Source organism: Globicephala melas, chromosome 1, assembly GCF_963455315.2.
Source record: "Globicephala melas chromosome 1, mGloMel1.2, whole genome shotgun sequence".
Taxonomy (NCBI): domain Eukaryota; kingdom Metazoa; phylum Chordata; class Mammalia; order Artiodactyla; family Delphinidae; genus Globicephala; species Globicephala melas.
The window spans coordinates 161,555,830-161,580,995 of NC_083314.1; the positions used below are offsets into that span (position 1 = coordinate 161,555,830).

Below are 25,166 nucleotides of genomic sequence, written 5' to 3' on the forward strand. Positions count from 1 at the left end.
CAGAGTTGGAGACAGTAGGGGGAGTCCCCCCCTTTACTTAGCAACAAGACAGATATTTCTGTTGTTTCTCTGCAAAAGAAGAAAAGACATTAATATTTATTGACTGTGACTTTCACGTTCATAACCACATTTATTCAGCATAAACCTGTGAGATATGTTTCAGTATTTTCCCATGTTTCAGATGAGGAGACAAGACTCTGAGTGGTGACGTGACTAGTTGAGGTCACACAATCACTAAGTAGCACTGCTGGGACCGGAACCTAGGCTGTCGGGCTCAGGCCCAAAGCCTTCTCCTTTGCCTTTGCCTGTGAGGGCTTCCCTGTCTTCATATCGTGACTCCAGGGGAGGGAAGCACTCCACTGAGACCCTTACTAGAACTTAGGCACTTCACTCTTGACTGGCGGAAGGCCATCCTTTGTGCCAGACCTCTGGGAGGAAAGCAGAGGCCCTTCAACCAAGGGTCCTCGGTAGTGGCATTCAGCAGATCTGTGTGCTAGGATGGGAAATAGACATCTTTGTTTTCCTTTACCTCTTACTGAAATTTAGCATTTCTTTAATTTAGGATATAGACAAAAACTTGTAGTAGTGTTAGCAATACCTATAAATTTGTCACCAGTAGAAACTGCAGAGATTTCCACATTACACTACAATAGTTATGGATGTCACGAAATGTTGTTGGGAATTCCCTGACGGTACAGTAGGTAGGACTCTGCGCTTCCACTGCAGGGGACACAGGTTCAATCCCTGATCAGGGAACTAAGATCCTGCATGCCGTGTGGCATGGACAAAAAAAAAGAAAGAAATGTTGTTTATGTTCCTGACTACTTCAAGATTAGAATAGTTACTGGACCTACTACTAGGTCCTGTTTTTAATGCAGTAATAAAAAAATCACATATATAGCTATATTCTAACTTTTTGCTTAATATTTCAATGACTATAATTGGTAAATGGATTTCCTTTAAACTCTTTACATCTCACCAGACAAAGTAGCCCACCTCCGGGTCTAAGAGGATAAGTCCAAAGCAAGATCTCAAAGAACCCACTGACCTAATGTCAGAGAGCTGACCGTTATTTTTCCAATAGAACATAGACCAGAGGGTGAACCTGTTTTCTTCCATCCTCTTTCCCCAGCAGAGGTCCGGCCCAGTGGGAGACCCATCAACACTGCCCGGGAGCCTCCGCTCACTCAAGCTTCAGGTAGGTATGCTCTAGATCTTTGGCTCAAGAAACTGGTATAGCTTCCTTCACCTACTTACCCAGAAACATGCACATGAGTTTCTGTGTACCCAATAGGGGGGTGTGAAAACAGTCTATAGAGCCGAATGGATTTCCCCACCCACCTCCCAACCCCAGGCAGACCTCAGGAGGAAGTGAGCTTGAAGGACGCAGGAACTGCATCCGGAATTGAGAGCCAAAGCCTTCTAGAAACATGTCCAGAGCTTCAAGCTCTGGAGCCAACCTCTTCTGGCACAGGGCTGGCCAGTGTGTGGTCAGACACATACACCCAGGTCCTACCTAGGGAGCTTGCTGGAAATGGTTACATTTTTAAGACAGGTATTGTGTCTTTCAAAGTGTGATGTCCAGAACTGGGCACAGAACTGAGGTATGGCCTGACCAATGCAAAATTATTGCTAGACTATCATATCCTTTTTTGAACCTTATACTTTTATTTACCATATTAGCATGTGTGTTATACAAGAAAGAAAACTAGATTTGACATCAAACTCAATTAAAGTTCCATTTTGGTCACTGACCAGCTGTGTCCTTGGACAAAGAAACTTCACCTCTGGAGCTTCAGTTTACCTTTTGTTAAAATAAGGCTCATAATACTCTCCTTAGAAAATTATTATAAGGATAAATAACAATTTGGGTTGCTATCGTTCATTATGTGCCCAATATCATGTGACATACAATCATTTAGCCCCTGACGAGATAAGCAGGACAGCCCCATTTACAGAAGTACAGATGTGGCCTACACAGGTGAGAAAGTGGAGACTCTTGTATGTAATCAAACAACTGATCATTGATAGCCAAAATGAGACTCCAGATCTGCCTGACCCCATTAGTCCATGTTCCTATTTTATGACATTGGTTTTCTCTCCTCTCTTTTTCTCTTTCTCCATCTTTTCAACCCCTTCTCTCCTTTTATTTTCCTCTTTCTTCTAGTTCATTCCCCCATCCCCTCATGTTCTCTTTTTTCTTTATCCACTTTTTCTCTCTCTCTCTTTCCCTCCACCCATCCACTCTGAGACACAGAGCATCACAAGGAGGCCAGAACACTCCACCACCTCCTGCGTGTTTGATGTTGGGGAAAACAATCTCAGGGAGTGAACTGGGGTCAGTCATCAGGTGGGCTCAATTCCACCAGCACACGTGAAAGCCCCTCTCACATCTGTTTCTCAATTCCTCTAGTTCCTGGGGATGTTTTTGCAAAGAATTCCCTATGGAAAGGGACCTATGAGTACCAGGGGAAGAAGCAGCCAGCCATGCTCAGAGTGACCGGTTTCCAGGTCATCAACAGCAAGGTCAACGCCACCATGGTTGACCACAGCGGCGTGGAGCTGCACTTGGCTGGTAAGGGGCAGGCCAGCTCTGGGGAAGCCTGTGGGTGGTGTGGGTGATGGGCACACGCTCTTCCCAAGAACGAGTCTACTGTCACTTCCTTGTACTATCTTGCAGGGCTAGTCTGGTAGGCAGGGGAAGAGGAAGTGTCTATTCATCTTTGTTTACATGATAAAAGCACCACAGACTAAAGGGAAATGGTTAGATGACAAACATTAATAAATTGAACATACAAAGAACTCTTACAAATAAAGAAAAAGGAGATGTATATCCCTAAAAACTGAACCAAAAATAGGGGCAGAGAACTCCCAGAAGCCAAAGTACAGACAGTTAATAAACAAATGGAAAAAACATTTTTCGCAATAATCAAAAAACAGTAAACATAAAATGTCACTTTCCACTTATCCCACTAAGATTTTATTAAGCAATAAACTCTGGTGCCAGCCCAGTGAAGGTACTAAGGCAGTGCTGGTCAAAGTATAAAATAGTATAGTTCTAGAAAATAATTTGGCAACTTGTATCAAGAGCCGTGAAAATGACTGACCCCATTAATTACACTTCTACGAAATTTTATCATAAGAAATAGTTATAGAGGGAATCAAACATTTACCAATAAAGAATGTTCACATTACAGGGCTATTTCCATAACATAAAACCTGGGAATACAAAATTGTCTCAAAAGAAATGGATATATTAATTATAGTATGTCTGCCGGATAAAATATTATGCCAGTTTGGGAGAAAATACACCTACTACAATGCATTTAAAATGGGACTCCAGTTTTTGAAGGAAAAAATTATATTCATAAGAAAGGAAATTGGAAGTAATTACACCAAAATATTAACAATGGTTATTTCTCAGAAGTGAGATCAGGAGTGAATTTTCTTTCTTCATGCATCTCTGCATTTTCCAAAATTTCCCCGATTTTCAAATTTTCTATAATCAGAAAAACTGAATATCTTAGAAAGCAAGTGTTTATTCGAATAGATGGGTAGAACGATGGATGCATGAGTGAATGACCGTACACATGAATACACAACCCCAGGTGTAGTCACAGCCACTCATTCATGCACACACACACAAACACAACTAACGTTCGTATTCACTCAGTGGCTCTAAGCCATAGTCCTAAACACATTCACACACTCCCATATACACGCCCTCATGTATTCCTGTACCCACTGAGTTGTAAACACACCCACGCATTAACTGACCCCGTAACATATACAAATTCCAATTCCCTTTATTCTCACACATGCATGTATAAACAGGAGCACAACCACAGGTCATAATCCAGGTGATTATTAACACACATATGTACATTCTCGTGTATCCTCACACTCAGCCTGCACAAACTCACAGGACACACTACACTCACCTAACGCCAGTTATACATGGGATGTAGACACCAACATCTACACATGGAATCCCACTCAGACACTCACACCCACACACCCACAGACTTGGGTTTTGAAATCTTCCTGGATCTTTCAAGTGTACCCTCTGAACTTTCTTTTCCCAGGAATTTACAAGAAAGAAGATTCCCATCTCCTCCTCCAAGTTTACCAGGTTACAGGGCCTGTGGAGGTCTTTGTGAATAAGTTCAAAGGTGATCACTGGGCCTTAGATGGGCATGTAAGTTCAGCAAAACCTCACTCAGTCCTTGACCTCCCTGTGCCCTTGCCCCATCCCTGATTCCCAGATCACTGGTAGGGAGGACGAGGGGAGAAGTTAGTGGAAACTCTTTGGATCAACATGGAAACTTGGGAGGAGGGTTTCTTTGGGGCCAGGACTGGGAGCAAGGGAGTCCTCATCTGCTAGTGAAGTGGGCACAGGAAAACATAGCAAGGGCCAGGAGGCTGAGAGTCTAAAGGTCAGTGCATCTGAGCGAGATGAAGTAGGTTCTGATGTGTAAGCAGGAAGCAAGAGATTGGAGGCTGGCAGTACATGAGTAAATTCAAGCAAGTTGAAGGTCACGACGTGGTGGTGGGAGCTGGGAGAAGGTGGTGAGTCCCAGATGCACCCTGAGCGTCTTCTCACGTTTGAGGATGCCTGTTGTGGGTGACTTAGCACAGCTTGAGACACCAGGAGCTGGGGGAAAGGAGACAACTCTCTTGCATTCTCTTGTGGGAAAGACTTGTTCCATGCAAGGGCGTTCTTCAGGTGGAAGTTCTGCAGTGATTCTCCTCTGCCCATACCTTCCAATCTCACAGGCAGGGTAGTGGAGCAGTCATCTGTCACATCCTCAGCTTCCCTGTCTTGGATTATTGAAGCTAGAAGCGGAGGGGTGGGAAGGAGGAAGAGGTCATGGGGCCAGAGGAGCAGAGAGCTGAGGGGTCAAGGTGGATCCTCACGGACAAAACTGGCTGGTAGAGGGCTGTGGGTTGAGTGACTTTGCTGATAATCACATGAGAAGCAAGTGGCTTGTCCAGGGGCTGGTACATGGGATTAGTTCCTCGGGATTCTTGAGAGTATTCTACGGATCCCCTTGTGTATCCTGGTCCTGGCTGGCGTCAATAGTAGTAGTCCAAAAGCTGTGCCAGGACAACAGACTCCATTGTCCTGGGAGGATGGCCAGAGGGGAGAGAACAAGGGTAAAGTTGGGAGCTTGGAGTGCGGGCCAAGGGCTACGTGTAAATGGCGCTCTGGAGGGCCAGGAACAGCCGGAAGGGCTGCCTGGGACTACAGCCAGCAATCGGGCCCACTTCTCTGTCACCCAGGGTGTGTTTGGGGGGACAGCAGGGGGGGTCAGCCTAGAGCACAACAGACAGAGAGCTGCACCTGGGGATGGAGCATGAGTCAGAAGGAACCCCAGTAGCAGAAGCATCCTCAAAGCAAGCACGCCCTCGGCCGAGCAGTCCCCAGCCCACAAGTTTGCGTGTCTGTGTCTGGTACACGAGCATCACAGAGGCAAGTACAGAGACAGCCAGGAGGAGTTATGTCCCCAACTACCCGCCCCCAAATTAATAGCTATTGGAACTGGGACGAACTTTCCAAAGTACGTTCAATCTGCTAGATGCATTTTAATCATGATTTGGTTTGCTCCGCGGTGCTCTAAAACTCAGTTTTTCATCACAATAATAATAGCTAACATTTACTCAGGGCCTATTAAGTGTTCTAAGTGCTTTACCTATATTCGCTCATATAAAGCTTCAGAGCAACCCTATGACATAAGTACTGTTTTTGTTCCCATTTTAAAATGAGGAACTGAGGCACCGACAGATTAAGTGATTCGACCAGTAGAAACAAAAATGTCTCCCTCCCTCCTACCAGCAGTTGGAGCCCCTGCCCCATCCCCAGCACCTTGCCATTGCCTGGGGGTGGGCAGAGAGCCGCTGTCAGTGGAGATGACAGGCAGGCAGGTGAGCCCAGCTGTGGGCACCGTGTGCCTGTGGGCACCGTGTGCCTGTGGGCGTGTCTCCGGCCTGGCTGGCCGGACCTCTAGCTCCCTCCGGCGTGCCTCCCATCTCACTGTCTGCTCCATCCCTCACAGGTCTCCCCAGAGTTCTCCGGAGGCACCTTCATTTACCAAGGCGCTGTCAAGGGCCAAGGCTTTGGGCAGTTCGGCTTTCAAAGACTTGGTAACTAGCATTTGTCCCTGGAGTGTATGCTTGTGCGGGTGGTGGAGAAACTTGTATGTTGGCATGGAGGGCAGGGGGTTGGTGAAGTTCAACAGTCCAAGAGGGGCTCTTAGCCTCTTTTGGATCAGGGACGCCTTTGAGATTTTGATAAAAGCTGTGTAATATCTCCCCAGAAGGAAGCACAATACATAATACCCTCAACTTTTGCCAAACAGTTTCATGCTCAGCCCTGGAGTTGAAAGCCCCCAGCTTAAGGGTCATTGGGTCTCAGATGCGTCCCACAATAGTATCTGGCCAGCCCTCGGGCATCCCCGGGACCCCCTGAGCATTACGACGTGGGGCTCTCAGGGCAGTCTCAGCCCCGGAACGGTGGTATTGCTGTCCTCATTTTACAGATGGGAAAACCAAGCATCAAGGAGGCTTCCTTCCCTAGCTCCTCCCTGGCATCTTTACCCTGGACCAAGCATCCTCAGTGTCAGGCATCCTCACTCCAGAGACTGGCCTTGACTCAGAGCCTCTAATGTGGGGAGGGGTCCTGGCTTCTGGGAAGCAGTTCAGGGGGAGACAGGAGGCAGGCCCGGGTGCCTGATGGGCAGCTCGATACACCCCAGGTGCTGACTGCCCTGTCCCCCGGGACCCCCTGTCTACCAAGGCAGTGCACTGCGTTTTCTCCCAGCTCTGACCTTCAGAAAGCTCCTCCTTGGCGTAAGCGGAAACCCGCTTCCCTGTGCTTCCCACTCCGCCCTGCTCCTGCCCTGGAGTTATTCCTAGCTCTATCCTCTTAGCTGCCTGGACTAAAAGCACTCCCTCTTCCACACAGCGGCCCTTCAAAGACTTGAAGGCAGTTCCCTGGCCCCTTACACACCAGAGAGACCTCAGGAAACCGAGTTCTTCTTCTGGCTTCACGGCTGACTGCCGGTGGGCCCGGCGGAGCCTCACCCCCTCGGTTCGCTGACAGGGGCAGAGGCTCTCACCGTGGTCTTCTGAGCGCTCCCAGTCTGGGGCGAGGGGGGAGGGGGGAGGAAGGGAGACCCTCGGAGGCCGGAGCTTCAGCACCGCTACCACGCCCTCCAGAGCAGGTCCACCTGCACGTGCTTTATATTTCGGCTGCCTTGTAAGGTTTCATGGGATAAACTTTCTATGGCCGAAAGAAGTTTGGAAGCTTCTAAAGGGCTGCTCTCTTTTAAGGTTTTATTCTGGGACACGGTTTCAGGTTCTCCCGCAGACTGGCTTCCCCAGGCCTGACCAGCTCGTGTGGACTGACCACCCTTCTCCAGGGAGGATGGCCCAGTGCATGGGGGAGGCAGCTGGGGGGCCCCGACCAGCACCCCAAGCCCCACCACGGTGGCCGCTGTGTCTGTGACCTGAGGTTTCTGCTCTGGGATTTTGCAGACCTCAGGCTGCTGGAATCAGACCCCGAGTCCATCGGCCGCCACTTTGCTTCCAACAGCAGCTCGGTGGCGGCCGCGATCCTGGTGCCGTTCATCGCGCTCATCATCGCGGGCTTTGTGCTCTATCTCTACAAGCACAGGTACGGGGAAGGGACAGGAGGGTCGCACGACGGGTGCCAGGCCCTCTCCCTTTCCCTGACCCACCCAGAGCCCTCCTGGCTCAGGCGAGCTGTGACCTTCTGAAGGGAACACAGAGCCTCCCTCTCCTCTTAGGGCCCCGAGTCTCCTCTCTTGACGTCTTGGTCACGCTCTCTAATTCCCAGGAGAAGACCCAAAGTTCCGTTCAACGGCTACGCTGGCCACGAGAACACCAATGTGCGGGCCACGTTTGAGAACCCGATGTACGACCGCAACATCCAGCCCACAGACATCATGGCCACCGAGGCGGAGCTCACAGTCAGCACGGTGTGTACAGCGGTATAGCCTCCAGGCCAGGCTGCCTTCGTCACCGCCACTGAGAGCCCCACCTCCGGCAGCTGGTGAGACACACACCCCTACAGACACGTCCAGTGTGAGAGGGACTGAGTGCCCAGTGCTGCCCTGTGCTGGCCACTGAGGCAGACACCTCCGTACACCTGGGTCGGAGACTGTTGTCACCCTTTTTACAGATGGGAAAACTGAGGCACAGAGAAAGGAATTAACTTGGCCAAGATCACACAGCTAATAAGAAGCAGGATCAGAATCCAATCCCGGGCAGGCAGCTCCAGAGGCTGTGCTCTTAGCCACTAGGCTCAGCAAAATATCCAAGTAGGTGTATTAGTCAGAACTCTGCAGAGAGAGAGAGATACATATATATACACAATATATGCATACATATATATATGTACATATATATATAAACTCTCTAGAGAGATATATGTACATATTGTGTGTATGTTTGTATTGTAGATATAGATATAGAGGAAGAGAGATTTATTTTAAGGAATTAGCTCACAGGATTGTGAGGCTGGCAAGTCTGGAGTCCACAGGGCAGGCCTGCAGGCTGGAAATTCCATCAGGAGCTGAGGTTGTAATCTAGAGCCCGAAGGCTGTCTGGAGGTGAATTCCTTCCTCTCAAGGGGGCCCTCAGTCCTTTCTCTTCAGGCCTTCCACTGATTGGTGAGGCCCACCTACATTATGAAGAGTAATCCGCTTTATTCAGAGTCTAAGGATTTAAATGTTAATCACATCTAAAAAATTCCTTCACTGCAACATCTAGACTGGCGTTTGACCAAACAACTAGGCACCGGAGCCTAGGCAGTTGGCATATAAAACTGTCCATCACCTAGAGCGTGATAGAGGGGCAGTTGCAGTCCCTGGCATTGGGCAAGACAGGAGGCCCCCGTCACACAGACAGAGGGCCAGGTGCACACGGAGGCTCCCATGGGCCCACTGGACACCCTTTCTCACACACACACAGGCCTGCCAGGAGGCGCTGACAAGTCTAGAAGGCACGGCCATTCCCCACTCTGTCCTTCCTCACTGATATCCCTCCTTCTGGGGCCTGGGAACCTGCAGGAGCTGTCCCCACAAGGTGTGCAAGCCACACCCTTCTGAGAACCGTATTGTCTCCCGCACACCCCACTTTCTGGGGAATGCAGGTGCCCTCTCTCAGGTGTCTCCTGGACCTTAGTGAGCCCGGCTCTGGGGAGAAGCATCCCAGTGCCCAGAGAGGTGGGGTTCCAACAGGGCAAGGGAGTCATCAGCCAGACCCTAAGCAGGGACAACGCTCCTTCCATGCTCCTGTCTGCGGCAGCGCAAGCGATGGGCAGTCCCGGCCCGATACGCATGCAGCTCCTGGAGGGAGCAGGCTGTGTGAGGGGTGGGCTGGCGGGAAGTGCGGGACCGGTAAATGCCAGGAGAGAGAAAGGGATTGTAAAACCACTAACCAGCACTGACTGCCCGGTCCCTGGCATGCGTTGCTTCCTTTCATCCTCACAACAACTCCAGGAGGATTTTCACCACTTCAGCCTGAGTCTCAGACCATACGCCCAACCCTCAAACATCCCAGCTTTAAGCACTCTGCCAGGCTGCCCCCCATCTTCCCCTCCCATCCCCTCTTTGGGTCCACTTTTTTTCTCTAGATCATCTCTCTTGCATAACTCTAAGCTTAAAATGGTAGGTACTAAGATAATTTATACATAAAGAAATAAAAATTATCTTCAGAATATATAAAGGCAACTATTGAATACAAATAAGTAATTGATTGAGTTTTTCTGCACCAAAACAAATACTTAAAGAAGGAGGAGAAATTCTTCCAGTGGGGTCATTTTAACATGTCCAAATTAGTTCTGAGGTTTTGCCTTTCTGCTCCATCTTTACTTTTTCCTACTCATACAAATAGAAAGCAAAAACGAAAAAAGAAGAATCCCCTCTGATGACATAAATCAGGCCTTACAGGTGATCTGTAGTGACTCCAAACTTTGAGTTGCAGAATTATTGAACAGTAGAGGAAAGAAACAAGAATGTCCCAAGACCTGCACACACACCCTCACTGCCACTCCACGTCTGGGGCTCCGCTGGGTCCCAGGTGCCTGTGTGCACGAGGTTTCACCTCTGGGTCACCTGGGGTTGGTTGCTTCAGGTCTAGGCAGCCCTCGCACTGCCCCTCGCCAGCACCCAAGGCCTCGGAGCATCCCGCCCAGCACACGGCTCTCCGCGAAGGCCCTGCTCTCTTCCGGCCCTCCCGGAGCTGGAGCAGGGAAGGTGTTGCTTGACTTAGGAAGGCGATGCATGAAAAACCACCCTGAATAGACGCACATGCATTTAAAATGAGTGACAAGGTGATAAATTCAAATGATGCCTCACAGGAATGGCTGAAGTTAAAATAAACCCCACACGGGGAAGTCATCGAGGCCTGTGGGGCCAGCAAGTAGAGAGCAAGGGGCAGGGCTGTGTTACGACTTTCATGGACCCTTTCCTCTGTTTAAAATTAAAAATGGTACTCTACAACTATGTTGTTATAAAGATGAATATAATCCAGGCTGGATTCATTATTACATGGCCATTATTATTATATTCACTTTTTTCCTTCTGATTTTGAAAGAAACTAAAAACACTTTCCTGGGCCCTAAAAGTGTAGCCGCCCTTAGGCGCTGGGGCTCCTGTGGCTGACAGGTAAGTTGGCCTTCCCCGGGGGAAGAAAAGGACACGAGGAAAATATATATTCTGCTGTGTATATTTCCTACCTACACCTCCACCCTTAGTTCGGGAGGATTAAAACGCAAAGGGAAAGATCACGGCAACTGCTTTTCGTTCATTCTTTCCCCTTATGCCTTCCTCGCTTTGCCTCTTTCCTCTTGCCTTCTTTTGCTCCCACCCCTCACCCACTGCCCCTATTGTTTTACAAACTCTGGTGTGATCCCTTTGTTCCCAGTTCTCCAGGGGACAGGAAGTAAGCTCCCCTGGCACAGTGCCCAGTGCCCATCTTCGTCTGTCTCTCCGCCCGTGTCTGCTACTACTGGGACTTGGGCCCTTGCCCTGCCACCATCCACCCCCATCACCCTGGAGAGGACACCCACCCCACCCCGACTCGGGGCCCTAAAGGAAGAGGGGCTGGCTGCCGTCAGAGGAAGGACATTATGGATTGAAGACAGCAAAGGATTTTGTGGGTGTGCACGTGTGTGTGTGGGCCTGAACACACACAAACACACACCTCTCCTTCAGTTGAGTCCTACAGAAGAGACCACAGAAGCTTAAAAAAACGAAATGTGTGTGAAAGATGCCCCGTGCCCTGCTCCCCACAAACACAGAGAAGAGGTAAAGAAGACGCAGTGGATGTGTTAGCAGATACATCCCATGGCGGTTGGTACGCAGAGACCAGCCATCTGCAAGTGGACGGTCCCAGCCGCAGAACGACAGCAAGGATAACCCCAAGGGCCGAAAACAATCTTAAGAAATCGTTTGGAAATCAGTTTCTATTTTTTCTAACATAATTTTACTGAGCTCTAAACCCAGTGAATTTAAAAAGTCCTCCTAGGGCTTCCCTGGTGGCACAGTGGTTGAGAGTCCGCCTGCTGATGCAGGGGACACGGGTTCGTGCCCCAGTCCGGGAATATCCCACATGCCGCGGAGTGGCTGGGCCCGTGAGCCATGGCCGCTGAACCTGTGCGTCCGGAGCCTGTGCTCCGCAACGGGAGAGGCCACAACAGTGAGAGGCCCGCGCACCGCAAAAAATTAAAAAATAAAATAAAAAGTCCTCCTAGGTTGAAAGCAACACTGAAGAAGTAGGGCACGTCAGGGGAGGTAAGGGCAGGAAGCTGGCCATGAGCCCAAGGTCAAGTCTTGCTGTTAACTGACAAAGAGAAGAGAAACAGGTATGTGGCCCAGACAGGGACACCAAGTCTGCAGGCATCAGAGAGGTGCTGGAAGGGACAGGACAGCAAGACAACCCCAGGGTCCAAAAATAATGGCTACTGTGGACTGAGTTTCTCCTCTGTGCCTGACACTTTAGGTGGTTCATTTCTAGACCTTACAGCAACCCCAGAACATAGGAAATAGTATTCCAGATGGATGAGAAGGCAGAAAGGTGAAGAGATGGAAGCCACACAGTTAGTAAGTGTGGGTCTGACTCCAAAGTCCACTACACCAGCTGCAATCTGGGTATAGAAGGGGGAGGAGTAGGTGAATCTCTAAGTAGGACTGTGGCCAAGGCTGGTGGGCCAGGCAGGGGACCCACGTATCCTATCTGGGTCCTGTTCTCTCCACCCTGGCAGCATCAGGGAAAGAACCCGTTACCCCAGGCTTCCTGGAGCTGGCGCTGGTCCCTCGGCTCCCAGCAGCCCCTCGCCATAGCAGACAGAGGCCCTAGGAACTTCTGAATCAAAAGAATGGAGTGAATAAGGCATATTCTCTCCAGCTCCTTGCAAGTAGGTTTGATTAATTTAGAGTTTCATCGTGCTTGGGTCATTGATGAATTCCATTTAAGTATTGCTGAGAAGCTAATGAGTTTGGGAATCAAACTGTGGCATTTAGAGCCCCTTTCTCTGTCCTCAGGAAGGTCCCTGTGGGCTTAAGCCCCTGTGCATGTGTGACATGCTGGCCTCAGATGTTCAGATCACGTATTGGAATGACAGATGGAAACATACAGGAGTGGAGTGGCAGGGACACCTCGTTTGTAAGCAGATTCTGAGTTGAAACCATGAGATCTGACTCATGTGAAGATGGACTGAAGTGAGAGTGTCAATTTCCAGCAGATGCAACTGGCAATGGCAGGAGCCCAGCTGCCCACACCTGCTCTGGGTCACAGCATCCCTGGGCTTGGCAGGAGAGGACCAGTCCAGACAAACGCACTCACATGCTCATCTGTCTCTTTCTCTGGAAGCAAATGCAGGAAGCTCATTGGCTGCTCCCCCTTCCCCACTTCTTACACTCCTCTGAGACCAACCAGTGGACTCCTCCTCCAGCCCTGCCTCCACCCCTCCCCTTGTGAAGTCCCAGGAGATGCCCAAGGAGCACATGCTGGTGCGGCACCCAGCACTCTGCTGTGCATTACCCTTTCTCACCTCTGGCATTTTTTCTCCACCTCCAGAGGCTTGGAAGCGACCAGGGCAAACTAAGCCCTTCACCCACCATTCACACCATATACCCGCCGCCATCCCATGAGGCAAAAACAAAAAAAACAAAAAAAACAAAAAACAGTAAAACAAAAACAAAAAAAATCTTTTGTACAGAGATATATTTTTATTATACAAAGTTTGTACAGTACCAAAAAAGAAAGAAAAACAAGGTGTAAATTTTTTTTCATTATTGTAGGTAAATGGTAGTGGAAGCCTTTTTGTAAATGTAATAAAATGTATAAATATGGTTTTCAGAAAACATCAAGTGCTGTAAATATGTAATCTACACACCTCCTTGGCTTGTCTGCAGTATATACATTTAATTTATCTGTCTCTGTATATGAGGCTTCCCCCTGGGGTCCTGCATTATGGTACTTTCCTGAATTTGAAAGCAATTTTAAAATTTTTGAATTCAAATAAAATATAAATTTTGCATTGGTTTTCTTACCTTTTTTATGGCCTTTTTCATGGCTAGGGGCAAGTGTTTTTGGGGAAGGGGAGGAAAGATATTTGGGACTAAAAGTCAAGTGGAAATGTGGAAATCCCTTTCTTAAATGGCTTTGTGTTGCCTCCAGTACATGTTGGGAACTCCCAGCAAAAGTGATAGTGGAAGCACCATATGCAAAAATAACTCAAAATGGATCAAATTCCTAAACAAAAGACCTAAAACTATAAAATGTTTACAAGAAAACATGGGAAAGCTTTGTAACTTTAGACTTGGCAATGATTTCGTAAAATAGATGAATTGGGCTTCATAAAAATTTAAAACTTCTGTACATTAAAGGACACAACAGAGTGAAAAGGCAACCTATGGAGCAGGAGAAAATATTTGCAAATCATATATCTGATAAGGGATTAATATCCAGAATATATAAAGAGTTCCTACTACTCAACAATGAAAACAAACAAACAAATAACCTGATTTAAAAATGGGCAAGTGACTTGAACAGACATTTCTCCAAAGAAGATATAAAATGGCCAACAAGCACCTGAGAAGATGCTCAACATCACTAATCATTAGGGAAATGCAAATCAAAACCTCAGTGAGAGCCACCTAACATCCATTAGGATAACTACTATGAAAAACATGAAAAAAACAAAACAGAAAATAACAGGTGTTGGTAAGGATGTAGGGAAATTGGAATCCTTGTGCACTGTTGGTGGGAATGTAAAATGATGCAGCCACTATGGAAAACAGTGTGGAGGTTCCTCAAAAAATTGAAAATAGAACCACCATATGATCCAGCAATTCCACTTCTGTATATCCAAAGAAAATGAAATCACTATCTCGAAGAGATATCTGTTCTCCCATGTTCATTGCAGCGTTATTCACAATAACCAAGGTATGGAAATAACTTGTGTCCGTCAATGGATGAACGGATAAAGAAAATGTGTATGTGTATATATACATGTATATATAATGTATGTGTGTGTATATATACACACAATGGCATAAATAATAATAAATAATTTTTAAATTATAGTGATGCCCAGGTCGGCTCAGGACAGAATGCTGGGGACAAAGAAGGTGCTCCCCTTCGGGATGGGGTCTGGCCTGAACTGAGGAGGTCAGGGTCTAAGGACTGCAGTCTAAAGGGCAGGTGGCTTAAGCAGAAGGAATCTATAGCAGAAAAAGGCCAAATCAGGAGGGTCATCCAGGAGCAAAGGCTGCTAAAGGAGAGGTGAGGAAGGGAAGAAAGGACTGGCAGGAACTAGGAGTCTCCTTCTCTAAATGCATATATATATTAGAAGTCATCATTTTCATGGAAATTTCATCCAGACTACCTTCGGGTTCCCAACTCCCGCTATCCTTCACTTTTGCACTGCATCCTGGATCCCATTGTCCCCCAGTCACCTCAGTAACCTGATTTATATGAATGTTCCCAGTTTTAAAATCGCATTTCATCTGGGACATAATGTCTTGTATTTACCTCCTGGCCACAGAGAACCATCTGTGTAGACCCAGCCCTCCCATCAGGGATGTCAGTACCTTGGCTGGGATTCAAGGTCAGGAATTGGACTATTGTAAAACACAGGCAACTGGTGGATTAGGAGCTGGGAGGGCAAAGTAGCAAGTATTAAATCTAAGTTCCAAATATAAATTCACGCAGTATAGAAACACTTTATAATAAATTGCATACAATTTCTAGACACCCCTTAGAGTGAGGAACACTCCCAAACATTATGCTAGGACAGGCTTTCATAAGCCTAAGGACACAGAGGGACAGTGCCTGTGAGACAGTGCCTGTAAGATCACCCAACACCAAAAGAAGAGCATGCCTTTGAACTAAGAAATCAAATAAGAACCCAGATTACTCCATCCCTCACTCCAATAGGATCACCTGTTATTCTTGGTCTAGGAAAATCCTCTACATTTATTTTATCATGGACAGAAAAGGGGCACTCAACATACATACAATGTTTCTATAAGAACAAAACAGAAAATAAGTAGTAAAACGTTTTAGCTAATGAAAATACTCCCTTAAGAAATAAAGGACAAGAATCATTTTTAAAAGCATTCCAACATTAATTAACCATAATTAAACAGGCAATTGCAAATATTACAGTGCAACACAAATAAGTTAAAAAACTCAAACTACAAATGGACATATAACAGGAAGAAGTAAAATGAGAGCTTACCAAAAAAAGCAATAGTTTAGAAATTAAGACCAACCTGCAAAGTGTCCTAGAGATAATAGACACAGAAAGAAAGTATAATAAAGACATACAGAAAGAAAATTAAAGCACTTAAGAAAATAAAAATCAAATAAAGAAGTAAAGAGGATGAGGGATAAATTAGGAGTTTGGGATTAACATATACACACCACTATATATAAAATAGATAATCAACAAGGACCTACTGTATAGCACAGGGAACTCTATTCAATATTCTGTAATAACTTATATGGGAAAAGAATCTGAAAAGGAATGGATATATATATGGATATGGATAACTGAATCACTTTGCTGTACACTTGAAACTAACACAATGTTGGAAATCAACTATACTCCAATATAAAATAAAAATTAGATTTAAAAAAATAAAAATAAAATAAAAGGATAAGCATGGAAGACAAACAAAGATAATTTATGTGCAATAGGAGTCCCTGAAGAAGGAAATATAAATAAATGGAACAGAATTGATATTTATAGCACTCTGAGAAAAACTTCTAGAACTAAAAATCTTTAACCTATATATTGAAAGTCCTACCATGTTCCAGGGGAAATTATCCTGGAATAGCCAACTCTGAGACATATCCCAGTAAAACTCTATTTTAAAGAAAAAGAAAACTTTCTCTGGGCCTCCAGGTTAAAAATTAAGTCAGTTGCAAGGAAAGAAAATCAAGTTGTCATCAGATTTCTTAATAGCAACACACAAAGTGAAATGAGTAAAGCAACATTTTCAACAAACTGAAGGAAAGAAAGTATAAGCCAAGGGTTGTATATACAGCGATTATTAAGCATCAAGACTATGAAAACACAGTATTAAAAATTCAAGAACTAAGAAATATTTTACTCAAGAGCCCTTCTCAACAATCTAATGGGAGGGGCTTCCCTGGTGGCGCAGTGGTTGAGAGTCCACCTGCCGATGCAGGGGACGCGGGTTTGTGCCCCGGTCTGGGAAGATCTCACATGCCGCGGAGTGGCTGGGCCCGTGAGCCATGGCCGAGCCTGCGCGTCCGGAGCCTATGCTCCGTAACGGGAGAGCCCACCGCAGTGAGAGGCCCGCGTACCGCAAAAAAAAAAAAAATCTAATGGGAGGACGAGTTGCATCCAACCAAGTGATAATTGGGAAACTTCAGCAAAAGGACTGGTATGACTGGGACTGAGAATTGTTTATATCAAAATCTAAAATGAAGATGGAGATAAAGAATAGTATGTAAATGCCATATTTCTGACAAAGTGGAAATAACATACTTTGTTAACAGGAAGAGAAGGGAGAGAAAGGGGGAAAGTAAAATGACCCATTGATTGTGACATAAGTAATAGGTGGGCGTTAAATGACGGTATAAAGAGGGATCTCTCAAACTTGGAAATATTGAAATTTTGGGCCGAATGCTTTTTTGTTGCTGGTCTTGGCTGTCCTCTGCATTATAGGACATGTAGTAGCATCCCTGGTCTCTACCCACTAGATGCTTGTACCTCTCTTCCCTAAGCTGTGAAACAACCTAAAATGTTTCCAGACATTGCCAGATATCTTCTGGGGAGCAAAACTGACACTCACACAGACACACACACACATGCGTACACACTCTCCCTCCATTAAGAACCACTGATACAAAGCTAATAAAATAGCAAGGACATAAGTAGAGAAAAAGAGGACTAAGGGCACTACATAAGTATATTAATATAAATGAAATTGCTAAAATAAAAATATTTATATTGTTAACTATTAATACATGCATTTTTAATGTACCCAAAATATCACATTGTGAAAGAACTAGTAAATATGACAAATACACAAAGTAAATATAACATAAAATAATATGACAGATCTGAAAACAAACATAGTCCTTATATCATGAAATGTAATTAGGTTTAATTCACCTAATAAAATAAACAGATTTTCAGATTAGCTCACAAAGTAAAGCTCAACTCTATGCTGTCACAAGAGGCAGACCTAAAATGAAGTGACTCAAAATAGCTAAAAACAAATGAAGAGGCACACCTTCTGCGTGGTCCAAGACATTTACACATTCTGGAAACCTAAACTTTTAGTGGGGGAGGGGTGAGGAGGGAGGGGCTCTCACATCCACACTTTGGGGCCAGATATGGGCACCCTGAGAACTAGAGCCAAGTGGACACTTCCTTACCTGAGGCATGGCTTGGTGCTAACGTAAGGAAACTTAGCTGCTACAGTTATTACTGTTAGTCTTTCAAAGGGGAGAATCAACAACAACAAAGCAATGGGCAAAGGGACAGCAAGCATGTGCAAACAAGAAACCAGGGATCACCATCTTGGTATCAGAAAAGTGAATTCAGGCCCAAAGGCATTAAACACGACAAAGAATGACACTAGAGGACACAATTCACAATGAAGACATAACTACTCACCAAATAAGAAGCAGCCACTGTGTTTTTTTCCCACAAAGCAGAATCTAGGAAATGCAAAGAGAAATAGAGACACACCAATAAAAGGAGCTTTAACTCATCACTCTGAACACAATAGATCAAGTTAACAACAAAAAAGAGTCATGTTGTTGAAGACTGAAACAAAATAATCATAAGGAAGTTTTTGTGAATATGAAATAGGCTGGGACCTGGGACCCTTTACTGGAGGGCTTGCCCCTAGACAAAGTCCCCTTGAGCAACAGAATACAAAGAAACTACAAGAGACTAAAAATAACTACACGCATGCTCAGTTGGGGCAATTATGAACAATAAGATAGAAAAAGGCCACAAACCAACTGCCACTACTGAGTGCTGGGAGCAAAAGCAGAGTACTGTGCATGATCCCTCCACACAGCACCACCAAGGGGATGGGAAGACCACCTAAGCCCCACGCTGGTCTGACCCACTGATCTGCCCCTACCCTCACCCCATTTAAGGAACCAGCTGGCCCTCCTCAGAGAGCAAACAAGGGAACCTATTACTTGTTTTCATTCCCTCCTGCTGCATCATGAGTCCCAGTAAAGCCTTGCCTGAATTCCTAGTCTCGCCTCTTATCAAGTTCTATGGATTAAAGTGTCCAAGGGCTCGAGTTTGTAACAGAGTTGTGTGTCCAACTCTGCAACCCAATATTAGAGAATATATTTCTTTTTAAAGTACGTGTGACACATTCATGCAAATAGCCCTCATAATTGAGAAAAAAAGACTAAAGTTACTACCATGGGCAAATAGTCAAAAACAATGAAAAGAAAGATAAGCAAAGACCCTTAAATATATGAAAAGATGCTCAGTTTCACTTCTCAGACATACCGTTTCTCACCTATTAGATGAGCAAAGATCCAAAAACTGGACAACAGGCTCTGCTGACAGAGATGTGGGGGAAAACACACTCTCAGGCTCTGCTGGTCCAACTCTCACGAAGGAGAATTTGACAATGTATATCAAAATTCATAATTATTTACCCTTTGACCCAGCAATCCCACTTGTAGGAATTTTTCTGAAGATATACCTCCTCAAATATGAAATAACATATATACAAGGTTACTCACAGCAGCATTATTTATAAAAGCAAAAGACTAGAAACAACCTCAATGTATATTAGTACGAGATCTGTGCATAAACCAGGGTACATCCATGTAATGAAGTATTACACAACTGTTAAAAATAATGAGGAAGCTGGTCAAGAACTAATATGGAATGATTCTCAAGATATAATATTACATTAAAAAGACTAAGGGCAGGGCTTCCCTGGTGGCGCAGTGGTTGAGAGTCCGCCTGCCGATGCAGGGGACACGGGTTCGTGCCCCGGTCTGGGAAGATCCCACGTGCCACGGAGCAGCTGGGCCCGTGAGCCATGGTCGCTGAGCCTGCGCATCCGGAGCCTGTGCTCCGCAATGGGAGAGGCCACAACAGTGAGAGGCCCGCGTATCGCAAAAAAAAAAAAAAAAAAAAGAAAGACTAAGGGCAGAAGAGTATACTTTGGTACTCTTGTATGATAAAAAAGGGGACTAAATTTACTAATTGAAAGCAAAATGAAATAAATACACATTCTTATGGAGTTGGAATGATCACAAGAAAGGCACTATTTCAAATGATTTTATAAATACAGTAAATTAACTGTACATCCTTAGCAGGATAGAACTAAAGACAAAATGAACTGCAAAAAATTAACTGTTTTCACCATTTCATCTAAAATCAGGAACAAGACAAGGATACCCACTCTTACCACTATTATTCAACATAGTTTTGGAAGTTTTAGCCACAGCAATCAGAGAAGAAACAGAAACAAAAGGAATCCAAATTGGAAAATAAGAAGTAAAGCTGTCACTGTTTGCAGATGACATGATACTATACATATAGAATCCAAAAGATGCTACTAGAAAACTACTAGAGCTAATCAATGAATTTGGTAAACAGCAGGATACAAAATTAATGCACAGAAATCTCTTGTATTCCTATATACTAATGATGAAATATCTGAAAGAGTAATTAAGGAAACACTCCCATTTACCATCGCAACAAAAAGAATAAAATACCCAAGAATAAACCTACCTAAGGAGACAAAAGATCTGTATGCAGAAAACTATAAGACACTGATGAAAGAAATTAAAGATGATACAAACAGATGGAGACATATACCATGTTCTTGGATTGGAAGAATCAACATTGTGAAAATGACTATACTACCCAAAGCAATCTACAGATTCAATGCAGTCCCTATCAAACTACCAATGGCATTTTTCACAGAACTAGAACAAAAAAATTCACAATTTGTATGGAAACACAAAAAAACCCCAAATAGCCAAAGCAATGTTGAGAGAGAAAAATGGAGCTAGAGGAATCAGGCTCCCTGACTTCAAACTATACTACAAAGCTACAGTAATCAAGACAGTATGATACTGGCACAAAAACAAAAAGATAGATCAATGGAACAGGATAGAAAGCCCAGAGATAAACCCACACACATATGGTCATCTTATCTTTGATAAAGGAGGCAAGAATATACAATGGAGAAAAGACAGCCTCTTCGATAAGTGGTGCTGGGAAAACTTGACAGCTACATGTAAAAGAATGAAATTAGAACACTTCTTAACACCATACACAAAAATAAACTCAAAATGGATTAAAGACCTAAATGTAAGTCCAGAAACTATCAAACTCTTAGAGGAAAACATAGGAAGAACACTCTTTGACATAAATCACAGCAAGATCCTTTTTGACCCACCTCCTAGAGAAATGGAAATAAAAACAAAAATAAACAAATGGGACCTAATGAAACTTAAAAGCTTTTGCACAGCAAAGGAAACCATAAACAAGACCAAAAGACAACCCTCAGAATGGGAGAAAATATTTGCAAATGAAGCAACTGACAAAGGATTAATCTCCAAAATATACAAGCAGCTCATGCAGCTCAATATCAGAAAAACAAACAACCCAATCCAAAAACGGGCAGAAACCCTAAACAAACATTTCTCCAAAGAAGATATACAGATTGCAAACAAACACATGAAAGGATGCTCAACATCACTAATCATCAGAGAAATGCAAATCAAAACTACAGTGAGGTTATCACCTCACACCGGTCAGAACGGCCATCATCAAAAAATCTACAAACAATAAATGCTGGAGAGGGTGTGGAGAAAAGGGAACCCTCTTGCACTGTTGGTGGGAATGTAAATTGATACAGCCACTATGGAGAACAGTATGGAGGTTCCTTAAAAAACTAAAAATAGAAGTACCATATGACCCAGTAATCCCACTACTGGGCATATACCCTGAGAACAACATAATTCAAAAAGAGTCATGCACCAAAATGTTCATTGAAGCGCTATTTACAATAGCCAGGACATGGATGCAACCTAAGTGTCCATTGACCGATGAATGGATAAAGAAGATGTGGCACATATATACAATGGAATATTAGTCAGCCTTAAAAGGAAACGAAATTGAGTTATTTGTAGTGAGGTGGATGGACCTAGAGTCTGTCATACAGAGTGAAGTAAGTCAGAAAGAGAAAAACAAATACCTATAGTAACACATATATGTGGAATTTGAAAAAAAAAAAAAAGGTTCTGATGAACCTAGGGGCAGGACAGGAATAAAGATGCAGACCTACTAGAGAATGGACTTGAGGATATGGGGAGGGGGAAGGGTAAGGTGTGACAAAGTGAGAGAGTGGCATGGACATATATACACTACCAAACGTAAAATAGATAGCTAGTGGGAAGCAGCTGCATAGCACAGGGAGGTCAGCTCGGTGGTTTGTGACCACCTAGAGGGGTGGAATAGGGAGGGTGGGAGGGAGGGAGATGCAAGAGAGAAGAGATATGGGAACACATGTATATGTATAACTGATTGACTTTGTTATAAAGCAGAAACTAACACACCATTGTAAAGCAATTATACTCCAATAAAGATGTTAAAAAAAAAAAGAGCAGAAGTAGGAGTGCAGGTTAGAAGACAGCAGGTTAGCAGTCAACCAGGCGGGGGTGATGGTAGCCAGGACGAAGGCAGTAGCAATGCGAGTGGAGAGAAATGGGTGAATTCAAGATATCTTTTGGAGAGTTATTCCCATGACTCAATGATTGGTTATAGAGGCAAAGGAGAGAGAAGATTCAAGGGTGACTCTCAGATGTCTGGCCTGAGCAGCTGGATGGATCATGATACTCTTTCCTGGGATGAAAAAGAAAGGGGTGGAGGCTGGAGGAGCAAGGTTGGGGGAATCGGCCCAGAGCAGAGGCCAAGCAATGAGGTATGCACACCTGGAGCTCAGGAGACAGCTTAGTGTCCCGATAAGTCAGATTGATGACATCAGACGTGGTGGGTTCAAGGACAAACGTGGCTGAGCTGGCGTGGCAGAGGCCACCGTGAAGTCAAAGACTGCGTGGCCCTCCTGGGGATGTGTGAGTCACCCAGGGCGATGGCAAGAGCTGGGGTGCAGAGGAAGACGCCAGGCAGAGGAGGGAGTCTTCAGTGAGTGCGGGAGCATGTCCAGGGGCTGGGGCTGGCACAGGCAGGGAGGGGCTACGAGGTGATCCAGGCGAATGGGATTCACATCAAAGAAGCAAGCTTCAAAGGACCCCAAGGTTAAGAGTGCAGGCCTGGGAGCCAAACTACTGGATTTGGACTCTGGACTTTCCCACTTAACTAGTTGTGTGTGTGACCCAAGGCAAGTTGTGAATTTGCCTCTGGCCCCCAAACAGGCATGACAACATGATCTCCTGGAGTTGTGATGAAGCTGAAATGACATCACCCACGGTCCTTAGCCGAGTGCCTAGCTCTTGGGTACTGGACAAATGTGAGCCTTTAGAGCTATTAGTTCTCAGTGATTGGTCACATGCATAAGGGAGAAACAGAAGTGAGGATCTGGAGGCAGAAGGAAGGAATGAGGAGGACAGCAGCCCTACCTCCCGCGCAAGAGGAACTCTGAGCAGGCGAGTAGCCTGCCTGAGAGGGATGAGGGGGCAGGGCCCCCTGAGAATGGCGGGCTTGCACAAGGTGGGCGGTGCAGCAAGGGCTAGGTGAAGAGGGGGTGGAGGCTCTAGGGGTTGGTCAGTGCAGACCAGGATTTCTAAAGGGCTGGATGGACAGGTTGGGGGAGAGCAAATATCTGAAGAGGTTGGCTCAAGGAGGCAGCAGCCGCCCAGGGCGTGGAGAGGTTGATCAGTAAAATCAGCGATGTGAGAAGGGGCCTGGCAGAGGTGGCCCTGGCCCTGGGCACTTTAGCCTCAGAGAATTCAGCTACGGTTATTTCTATTCTACGGGCAGCGAGAGGAGGTCCAGGAGAGGCTGTGGAGCAGTAGCCACCTGAGAAGCGCACACAGCAGAGGGCGAGGAACAAGAGAGCTGAGTCGGGTCAGGCGGCACCCTGGGATGGGCAGCGCTGTGTGGACTTTGGCCCTGTGCATGTGGAGCAGCCAGTGAAATCCTCCTCCCACATCCCAGAATCCCACAGACACCAAGAGTAAATCAGCATTGGAAAGTGTCTGCTGGAAATGCCCAAGAGTCTTTATCTTCACTGGGGCCAAGGGAGTGGGAAAGGCACTCACCAGCGGCCAGTGGCCTTCCTTTTCATGCCCTGTGTCCTAGCCACCTGCCTTTTGGCTATTAAGTAGAGCGAGCACTGAAGCAACACGAGGAAGCCTGCTTGAAAGGCATCTGCTATTCTACCTCGTTGTTCATTGGATCGGAGACTTCTGGACAAGTGTCTGTTCTGAGCCTTACGTTCCTTACCTGGAAAATGAGCATAACATCTTCTCTTGAAATCTTCACATGAGTAGATTTCAATGGGATAAACTCCAAGAAGATTTTGAAACCTGAGTTGTGACATATAGGCTGAAACTGTGACTTCGACTTCTCTCCTTCAACCTATTCCAGCTTCAGAAGCTTCTTCCCGGTTACCAGCACCCAGACTCAGCTTTGCTCAGTTGCAGCCCACTGAGGCGGTCAGGTGTGCTACTGTTTTCATCTGGGGCACACGGCCCATCATTCAGCGGCCTTCCTGACAAGAGCAATAATGGGGCCATTTAAGGCCCTGGGCTTGCAGAAGAGGTAGATAGAGGGGCAACAGGTATGCCTTTCATGCTTCTGATGCGATACCTGGGGGGTGACCTCATGCCTGTGCACAAGCCTGGCTGTGCCTAACCAGCTTGACCTTATGGAGAAGACCCCACACTGACGGGGATCAACAAATCTGGATCCTAGTCCAAGTGCTGCTACATTTGCCTGGTGACCATGTACAAGCCTCTGGGATCTGATTTCCTTACCTATATAATGAGGCTTTCAGGGGTCTTTTCTAGTTCAAATGCCCTAGAACCATGCTGTGTAATAGAAATATAGCGCAAGCCATAAATGCAAGCTGCATGAGCACTTTAAATTTTTCTAGTAGCCATATATAAAATCAAAAAGAAACAGGTGAAATTAATTTTAATAATATATTTTATTTAACCCAATATATCCTAAATATCAGTTCAAGATATAACCAAAATTAAAAATTTTGAGAGAGTCTGCATTTTTTCACCTAAGTACTCAAAATCTGGTGTATATATTACACATCTCAACACATCTCAGTTCAGACTAGCCACATTTGGAAGGCTCAACAGCACGTGTCCAGGAATACGTGTCCAGGTGGCTACCATACAGGGCAGCGCAGCCGAGAACGCTCGATCTCGGTGACTATGGAGTCTGGATCACAAGAGGATGGAACAGGGGAAGGATAGAGCTTATGGACCCAAGCAGCCCAGCCCTCCATTTCTAACTTGGGAACCATGAAGAAGCTGCCTCCCGTTTCCCTGCTTCCCTGCCCCTCACCTGCTGCAATTCCGGCTCCTCCCTGTTCAGTTCTGCCTGCCCATCCCCCACCCCACTCACTGGACACCCAGGATAGCCCACCCCCGCTTCTACCTCTTACCCTTCCTCTCTCCCA

General features: G+C 45.6%; 1 protein-coding gene across 6 annotated transcripts in view; it reads left to right on the forward strand.

Moving 5' to 3' along the window:
• CSMD2 (CUB and Sushi multiple domains 2) overlaps positions 1–13,565 on the forward strand; it is a 671,005-nt gene extending 657,440 nt beyond the window's left edge. For 4 of the 6 annotated variants that reach the window (XM_060308114.1, XM_060308126.1, XM_060308130.1 and 1 more), the window contains 7 exons: positions 1,133–1,198; positions 2,414–2,575; positions 4,086–4,198; positions 6,057–6,144; positions 7,537–7,675; positions 7,859–8,074; positions 10,951–13,565. In XM_060308114.1, coding sequence (XP_060164097.1) covers positions 1,133–1,198; positions 2,414–2,575; positions 4,086–4,198; positions 6,057–6,144; positions 7,537–7,675; positions 7,859–8,018 — 728 coding nt within the window. In that variant the 3' untranslated portion in view covers positions 8,019–8,074; positions 10,951–13,565. Of the gene's footprint in view, positions 1–1,132; positions 1,199–2,413; positions 2,576–4,085; positions 4,199–6,056; positions 6,145–7,536; positions 7,676–7,858; positions 8,075–10,950 lie in introns of those variants that run through there. The other 2 variants (XM_030870139.2, XM_060308133.1) reach the window with 2 other exon arrangements.
• The last annotated feature ends 11,601 nt before the right edge of the window (positions 13,566–25,166 follow it).